The following is a 9,752-nucleotide window of genomic DNA, read 5'->3' as shown; positions in this document are numbered from 1 at the left end:
GCCTTCGGATGTTGTAGAGGCAGTAAATTTAAGTGAGTTTAAGAAAAAGCTTGATAAGTATATTATTATTATTTTAATTTTGTTTAGAGGATGGAACAGCCAAGATGGATAAATAGGTCCCATGTTGTCCCAAAACGTCATGTTATGTTACTAACAAAATTTCCATTCCGCTAAATTTATGTTACTGTTTAAGATAAAAAAAACGAATAAATTTCCTTACATCAATATTTATTTTAAAAAATTTGTAAATTCTGCACTGAAATATAAATCTCTGTTTAACTTGAGACAAAATCTATTTTCTCAACAAAAATAAAAAAAAGGAGAGAGAAAGATAAATACAAACTTATTCAATAAAATCAATAGCACGCAGAGACGCATCCCATCCCACTAAGACAGGAAAAAATATTCATGTAAATAAAACTCACTTGGTTTTTAACATTTTCCGTCTTTATACCAACTGTGGGCATTTTTACGCTCTTAAACTGCGGTTTTTCATCTGGCCCCCCTCCAAACGGCTGCCACACGGGAGACGCATCCATAAGCTCAGACTTTTCATCTTGATGTCTCATCGCTTGACTTACTGTTTCCGTGGAAACACACGGCGTCGGTTGTCCAGGCGTCCATACTTTACATGGAAGTAGAAATAACAATGATTTTTTATCAACATGTGTCACGAGTTATTACACTATTTATAACAACATAATATGGTAGCTCTTATGATAGGTTTGATCCATTTTCCCCTATAAAATTATAATATTTACAAAAAAAATTATGACTGATATTTATTTTTCAATAAACATGTTATATAAACTACTTCCATAACCGTTAAACTCAACTCATCTGTATTATGAAATATTATTATTAGATGTGAAAACCATATATTCGTTGACAGATAAACAAAAAGTTTAACACGTGATTGAGCACTACGACAATGATGATAATGGCGCAATTAATTAATAGTATCGAGTTGTAGGTTAGTCAAACGAAAGATTAAAGTATATATAGATTTATTTAGAAATTTGCTTAGCAATATTATTGAATGTTAGCTTTTATATGGTTGTTTTGTATACGATCGTAATTAAATTTGACATGTTACAAATGCACAAAAGCCACTGGTTTTATGTAAACACAGAAAAGTTATTTATTTGTGAACTTTACTTTCAACATGAATAAGATAAACAAGTGAAAAATAAACATTTTTATGTAAATATATCTACATTTATGCTTAAAAACTTCTTATGGTTTGGACGACTTTTTCTACAAATTTGTTAGTTGACCTTAAAAGAAGGTTAAGAAACCCTTCGCTGAACCTATAATGTGTTTAGTGTGACATTACTACTATCTACGCACTACGTTGAAACTGTGAAAAGACCGTCTATGATTAAGATTTAAACATAGAAATGTTGTGCTTAATCATGCACAAGAATAACAGTCAGTTGTACCTATTGGGTGCTATTCTTAAACTCTGTACTTAGATGTCGCCTACGCTTGAAGTATTGTATACAATGATTACTATGAGGATAAAATTAGCTTCTGTCGTTTCCGTTAAGTGGCTGTAACTACCTGATATCCGCTCATCACTGTGAATGAAGAGCGCAGGCGCAACATTAGTATTTGTAACAAGATCTTTCCCCAAATAAATCTAGCATGTAGCAAGAAAAACCGTATACATGCTAGGTCTGTTAACATCTACTCTACACGAGGAAAGTCTCCTGACTCTCCTTTAGAGCTTATAATGTAAATACGTTAATACAGCTAAATAACCAGTTAAAACAGGATGTACATAAAAAACTAGTTTAAATTCTTCGAGTTCCGTTACGTGAAATCATAATTCATACTTTTTTATCTCATACTTAATTAACTGTAGCGGTTTCTTCTCTTATTTGTCACTTAAAGCTCCTGTGTAACAAATAATAAAAATAGAAAATATAGTTTTTCATTGCCTTTTAAATTGGCACTTTGCAATCGCCCATGAATTATAATTGTTCTGCTTTTTTTTCACATTGCACATTTTATAGAAGCTAAAGAATGACATTTGAATGTAGCCTATTATCATGGGTTATTATTTAGTTTCCTCTAAGGCCAAACTACGCCAAAAACTTCGTTGTTGATATATATACGTACGACAGATCCTAGTGGTTCTGACTTGCGGTGTCAAATTACTATTCACACGTCCGGAAGTCACAGTGCTTCCGAGAATATAGTTCAAACTGCTAGCTTCTAAGTTAGCAATAAAACTAGCAAAGAAAAAAATTCATAAAAATCGCACCTTAAAATGGAAAGTGCCTTTTATTAGTAATAACCTATTTTGAACTATTTTGTTGTGGAAGTTGCATTTATAATGATTTCCTTTTTAATTGTAAAACCAATTCAGAAAATGTATACACCCAAATACTCTACAGGGGGTTGAGTACATTATATTAAAATGATTTTGGAGCCTCACCACTTTGATACAGTTCATGTGGCCACGTCAGGTCATATTCTATATCTGATGGCCGTGCATCTTGACAATAGCATGTAGCGTAGTTTTCATTGTAAAAGGTTTCGTCATAAGGCTCGCATGTCAAAAGCACACGATTGCTCTCTGCATGCTTTCCACATTTAATCTTTCGTGTAAGATGACGACGATTTCCCAGCGCCCGTTTCAATATTCCGATCGCACAAAAATCTATAGGCACTGTGTCTGGTGATTTGACCAGTATATGCCTTCATGTGAAATAACGTTAATACCAGTTTCATTCTCCAGCTGCTTAAGATATGCAACGGTTGAACAGATATGTCATAGAAGCAATTTGTGACTTGTTGTTTTTCCAGATGGAAATCTTTTTTGATTATGTTGAGTGCAGTTGCCTGGGACGGCGTTTTGCTATTGAACTTTGTGTGAGTGGATTTTTATTTATTACAGCTCGTCAAACGTTACTCAGAACGGCTGTGGTACGACTTCTTGCAGGGCTTTTTTTTTGGGTGGTCCATGGATCCTAGTTGATCCATTGCTTTTGTTTTCCGATACCAGTAAGTACAAGAAGTTCTAAATCCCTCATCCGAACATATGATATGAGCGTATGAATATTTAGCATTGGAAAGGACTGTTACTTACGTTTCCCAAAAGCGAAATATTTTCGGTAGCGTCACACTACCTATGAAATCCCGAAGAATGTCAAAATGTAGTTCTCATGCATGCTGTTCCATCTTATAAGTTCAATAAGAATATGTTTTGCAGCCAGATCGATCTACGTCTCCAATAATATCACATCGATCATGCTGTAATTGCAACAGTCCTGTCTTAATTTATCGTTGCTAACACATCAAGTGCTAAAAACTGATTGCTTAGAATCCAACGAAATAATATTAACATTATAAATGTGAATAAGAAAATCTATATTTTCGATTAAGTCAAATGGGTTGACTTTAAAAACTTAAATCCTAGTATTCCTTTGTGTTTTCTAAATATCTTAATCCAGAGGTTCTCAAACTGTAGTACAAAGACAACTGGTTGTCTGAGGGCTGTCTTTAGGTGTTTCGCTGAAAGGTTTCATAATTATAGAAAAGAAGAGTTTGAAATCCCATAGCAAACTCAAAACTTCGGACCTTTAACATTCAGCTACATAAACAGAAAGAATGTATATAAATTATGTTAAAAAGTCTAAAACTATGTTATATGGCTTCTGAATTATAGTGGGAAAACATATTATTTACTGGAGTGTTCGCACATTGTAAAATATTGACCTGCCTGCAGGTTTCTGTAAGAAAAAAAAGAAGTGCGCTTCTTGGAGATTTCTTTCAACGGAACATTAAGGTTAGGATTTGAAAAAAAATCACCATTAGGGTGTTTAATTTGGAGAACTGGAGAGTACCCAGAACTTGTAGACAAAGCTGTTCGTTTTCTGATGCCAGTTGATACTAAGTACCTGTGCAAGATGGGATTTTCATCATTTGGACTCCAAATACAGAATCAGGATAAATGCTGAACCTGACCTGAGGATAGAGTTTGTTTGTTTCTAGAGAAGCATTAAGCTACACAATGGGCTATCTGTGCTCTGCCCACCACGGGTATCGGAACCCGCAGACTTACTGCCGTGCCACTGAAGGGCAACAAAGTAGGTGATTAAATCTGCATTGGTTACTGGAAGATATATTTGATTTTCTATAGAGGGTTGTGGTTACTGGAGAGGAGGTGTTATCTTTTCTCTCCCAGTTTCTAGAACTGTAAGTCCGCAGACATACTGCTGTGCTACTGGGGAGAGGGTGGGGGCGTGGATAGGCCTAACGAACATTACAAAACTTTTCTCACAAAAAACAGGCGTGCCCATCGCATTCAAACATAGAAAGGTAAGTCTTGGTTGACATTAATATTGTAGTTATTTTTATGCACTTATTCTGTTTTGTTAAATTATACTGTTATTATGTGGGAAGGCGAGTACCCCCCTCCAAAAAAAAAACTAATTCGAGAAGTCTGCAAACAAAAAAGTTTGAGAACTACTGTTAATCTATTGAAATTTTTTAATAACTAGTATTTGATACTTTTAATTAAATAATTCAGATTTGGTATTTGTAAACCAATAATCAATAAAAAAAATAAACTAAACCAGGAATTCCAACGTGATCGTTCTAAAATATGACAGGTTAACTTTATGCGTCCAAAACAAAATCCACTATTAAATAAATAAAAATTTGTTTCGTGAATTTGTTCTCATCAAACAATTATTTGAAACAGTAGTAAACTAGAACTCTATATGGTTTACCAATGATCAGGTTACTCTGCGTATCATAGTGTAATGACAGATAAAAGTAAGGTTACATTTAGTGTGTATCTTAATAGTTAATACAAGAGACACGGCCACATAATTTAAGGCTTAAAATATTAAACTTCTGTGTATCTCTTGTATTCCATTTGGCAAAAAAAAAAGAGAAGAGAAGAGAGGAAGAAGTGCACGTGATCTCATCCAGGCTTTTCATGAAACATTAATGAATGTAAATAAAGCTACAATTATCAATTATGTTTTCCAAGATATTTCAAAGTGCACTAATACATCTTTAACTAAACCGTTTAAACTTCCACATCTTCTTTACACTCATCGTTACAAAATAAAACATAAAATTCAAAAACAATTACTGTAATCATTGTGGTGCAAAGTACCATATGTGATTTATTACCAAACGTAATTTTGAGAAGAGACAATCTATTTACTACGCAGAAGTATGTATATATATTGTATGACTTACCAGCGTTGCTGCAAGGCTTTGCTTTGAAAGACGGGCCAGGAGGCATTGCAGACAGAACACAAGGGACGGGCATGCCTTTTAACAGTTAACAGTTTAATTAATTATCAAGCAACTCAATAAATGTCAGCGGGCACGATGTTGTTCAGAAGATAATTCATGAAAGAACCTGAAACCAAACTTCACTGTCGAGGACAAACGTCATTGATCGTTGGCATACGTCACTATAAAAACTTTTCTCAATCGTTTACAAATAACATATACTAGTGTTTTTTCACCTACTCTTCAAAAATCTTAGATAATTAAGATATATTTCTTCCTGCGAAATAACTTCCTTAGCTTAAACTTTCTTTTTCGTATTAAAAAAAACCTATGTTTTACTCACATTTTGACTAAACGCAAACTGTTCAATATAAAAAGTAGCAGAGCTTGTATGAAGCCAGTAGACGTTACAAACTTTATAAATATAACCACAGATCTTGGCGGTTTTCCACGACTTTCATGCTGTTGCACCCACCTCATAGAACGCTGATAAGACACGGCTCGAGACACTACCATAAAAAGTCTAAACAGTGGGAGGAGTTAGAAAGTGCGGGAAAGATTCTGAGGAAAGAGAGGAAGAGAATATGAAACAGTAGAAGAGACAGAAAGAAATATAGTGAAACAAATATTGGGAGATGAGAGTGGGAAGTTATGGGAAAAAAGGAGAAAATGTGTAGAAAAGCAAGATGAACTGGAGTGATAAAAGTGAAAAAATAAAAGAGTCACTTTCAGTATGTATTTTTTAATACAGTCGTGTCCCGGGAAAGAAAAGAAATACAACACTTTATCCACACGATGATAAATCATCTATCATATAGATTAAATCACATTTAGTATGTGTATCTTAATACAGATATGTCTATGGGCAAGATAGGAAAAATATAGAAAGAGTTTATCCGTAAAATAATAAATACACCTACCACACAAATTTGTAACTATGATGTAAAAATATACTAAACTTGTAAGATGATAAATCAAATGTTCATATTTAAGACTATGTAAGTAGAGACAATGTTCATTTAAAAATGAAATGAAATCATATCACCCGATTTTCCAGGATAACGAAAAAGTTACTCACGCACGGGGCATTCATGGTAACATACCTCCCCCGGAATAACTGTTAATATTGATATAATGAGCAAACAGGATCTTATAAATTGGTAAGGAAGTAAATAGGTGAAAATGCTGTTGCATTTATTATGCGAATAAAAAAGTTTGTTTTTGTTAATGGAAACACCTTTTTTTTCTTCTAGACATCATAGTAAATTAGTCCTTGGAAGCTACAGATTTGTTCATTAAGAAATGTTTCGTTGTGGCTATGTACTTTCCCTACACATAATTCGTGATATGAAGCATATATAATCAAATATGTTATATTGAAATGTGAATGTATCTCACGCAATGAATATTACGAATTTTTTTCAACTACTTTCACCGGGTTCGCCTTATTGTTATCATGTAGATTAATATAAACAGAGAGTTGAGAATACAAATGCTAGAAATAGAATGTATAAAGTTGGGAAGGGAACAGACAACAAACTTACAAATATAACTTGCATTGACACTGGAACACTCTTCGTAGTGGAGTTTCTGAAAACTATTGAAAAAAATCGAAACCCCCTTTATATGATTGGAACTCAGTATTTACATTTACAAGGTTTTCAAGCAGGTCCACTCAGATACTGAAACCCCCAGCAAAGTCATGCCCACCATGAACAGCTTCATGAATGCCACAATCTTGTTTTCGTTAGCTCGTTCAACCAACAACATCTGCTCATCTTCTCTCTCACTTTCCTAAGTCTACAGCTCGTACAATCAAAGTACGATTCGTCATAAGTCAATCAATAATATACCCAAACCTTTTGTATATATGATTTGGATCACGCATGCGCAGTTCCCCCATACGTCAAAACAGGGGTTGCTACCGCATCCCCAGCCCCCCTACTTCCCGCACCCTTAATGACTTACATTGCACGGTGTGTTCTTTTTATACGGCGACCTTTTGCTATGTGTGCCTGATATTAATGTTTCAATGTGTCGAACGACGGGTTTGAACATTAGTCCTAGTTATCTCTTAATGTATTTGATAAAGGTAAAGGTTCATATTAATGTTTCAATGTGTCGAACGACGGGTTTGAACATTAGTCCTAGTTATCTCTTAACGTATTTGATAAAGGTAAAGGTTCATATTAATGTTTCAATGTGCCGAACGGCGGTTTGAACATTAGTCCTAGTTATCTCTTAATGTATTTGATAAAGGTAAAGGTTCATATTAATGTTTCAATGTGCCGAACGGCGGTTTGAACATTAGTCCTAGTTATCTCTTAATGTATTTGATAAAGGAAAAGGTTCAATCACATAAGCTGGCTAGTTGAGAGGGTGAAGTACGGCGTAGTAAAAACCAAAAAACACAACAAACAAAGTTATATAAAAATGTCAAGCTATTATGAAATTGATCTTTAAACAATGTACATCACAGTGATGACGTCAATGATCCATGATAAAACATTATATTATATAAACAAGCCAAAGCAAACGTGTGACTTAGATATTCCGCGATATCGCATAATTATATAGGATATGTATATATATATATATAATTCAAAGTAATTTAATTATTACCTCATTTTTATACGAGAAAACAGTTATGAAACAATTTAAGTGCAGTATTTTAGATCACAAAACACAAACACAAACACAAACACACACACACACACACACACACACATATATATATAGTAAATTATTTAGTCCACGGGTGATTCAGCGGTCAGTTTATGGACTTGCAACGTTAAAAGCCGGGGTTCAGTTAACTATGACAGACAGAGCGCCGATAACGCATTGTGTAGCTTTGCGCTACAACAAAAAATAAATAAACTATTCATCTAAAGAGCAGTCATTGACTTTCGTAGGTCAGAAAATAATGTATTTTATTGAATATATTCGTTTTCTTTCCTTTGAAACGAAGACAAAACATAATCTGAAACAAGGTTTAAAGTTTTTCAGGTGTTGAAGTTATATTTAAAGATTTAGAGAGAGTAAATGCTTGGAAGTTACTTCATTGATTGAAGTAAGGAGTTAATCACACTATTATTGGAACGATTTGTAAAGGCCAATGCAGTAGAATGTATTTCAAATGCTAGTAGGCGTGATACCGTGGGTGTCATGTTCAGTACCTATATATTTGGTTAACCTTGAGTTCTCGATCATTTGACGAAGAAATGCCGCCATGTGTTCAATTATGGGAAGAATAAAAAAGGCATTTCTGAAAAGATGCATTTAAGCAGCGAGAGTATTACATTTCGAAAAAAAAATGGAGCATTTTACGTTCACCGTGGAATCGGAAAAAATTCGCATGGCCGTACGTTTACGACAGCAACGGGCAATAAAACCATACCCAAGACAATACAGAGCAACGCTCTCATACATAAAGATAAGACAACTATTACGAAAGAGCACCCTCCAATTCAAAAAGCCGTTGCGATGAAACTGGACAGATCTCCTGGTTTTGTTAACAAGATAATAAACAAAGATTTGAAGAGGATGAAGGCCCACAAGCTTCCAAAGACATCTCAAAATCAATAGCTATTTTCATGAAAAAATATGGCCAAAGAAACTGGTATTAAGCAAAACCATTCGACCGCATACATACCTGTCAAAGCTTCCCAAAGCGACTCCAATGAAATTTTATGTCTTTGATACGCTTATACACGATCTTGGAAGCCAATATTTACCTGAGGGACTGTGAAAAAATTTTCAAGAAGCATATGAGAGTGAGAACTGCGATGCTGATCAATAGTACTTAATTATTAGCACGATCGATGGCGGAGGAAGCAGTTTCAAGAGCAGCATGGCACCAAGAATATCGTTCTTATACAAATGCTATTAGCCTTCTGTATGACTCAGTTATCTGCTGAGTCTATATTACCAGGTTGCGATACACTCTATTTTCGGAAATTTTAACATGAGTCAGTAACTTAGAAGAGACTGTAAAGTCCATAACCAACTGACAGCAACGTACATACGTCCCCATTTGTTAAACAATATATTCTGTTGGGGCCTCTATACTTGTTGGTTTTTATACTATTGTATTCTATCCAGCAAACGGACATTTATAAAAATATATTCTGTTGTTTTCAGCTGAGATGACATAAATTATAAGATGATATTGCTTCATAAAGAATTGTATTTAAGATAAAAAAAAACTGAAGCAACCAAAGCGGCACATCCACAAGATGAGAGAGCTCTACTGGTTTATTCATATATTTACACGAATATTAAATTACACGAAGATAAATTACCTTTTATATTCATAACTTAAAAATGGGAATCATGGACTACGATATTAAGTAAGTGATTGGTACTGAAAATTTATATAATATACACCTGGAAAAAAGTTAAGCACCCCCGTGTTTTTTTCAAGTGATTCAGATTCGACGTTCTTGTGACTGATTATAAATTACCATTCAATCTAAACGTGTATATCAAAT

The 9,752-nt window shown here is 34.1% G+C and overlaps 1 protein-coding gene across 12 annotated transcripts in view; it reads right to left on the bottom strand.

The window, feature by feature from the left end:
• Positions 1 to 9,752, bottom strand: part of LOC106464952 (vinexin-like) — a 214,069-nt gene that overhangs the window by 78,330 nt on the left and 125,987 nt on the right. For 10 of the 12 annotated variants that reach the window (XR_002611087.1, XM_022389279.1, XM_022388835.1 and 7 more), the window contains exon 6: positions 426 to 625. Coding sequence is in view for 11 of the 12 variants with exons in the window: in XM_022389279.1 (XP_022244987.1) it covers positions 426 to 625 (200 nt within the window). In the remaining variant the exon portion in view is untranslated. Of the gene's footprint in view, positions 1 to 425; positions 626 to 5,223; positions 5,742 to 6,806; positions 6,959 to 9,752 lie in introns of those variants that run through there. The other 2 variants (XM_022389395.1, XM_022389337.1) reach the window with 2 other exon arrangements.

This window comes from Limulus polyphemus, unplaced genomic scaffold (assembly GCF_000517525.1).
Source record: "Limulus polyphemus unplaced genomic scaffold, Limulus_polyphemus-2.1.2 Scaffold1, whole genome shotgun sequence".
NCBI lineage: Eukaryota > Metazoa > Arthropoda > Merostomata > Xiphosura > Limulidae > Limulus > Limulus polyphemus.
This window is presented reverse-complemented; position numbering and strand designations above follow the sequence as displayed.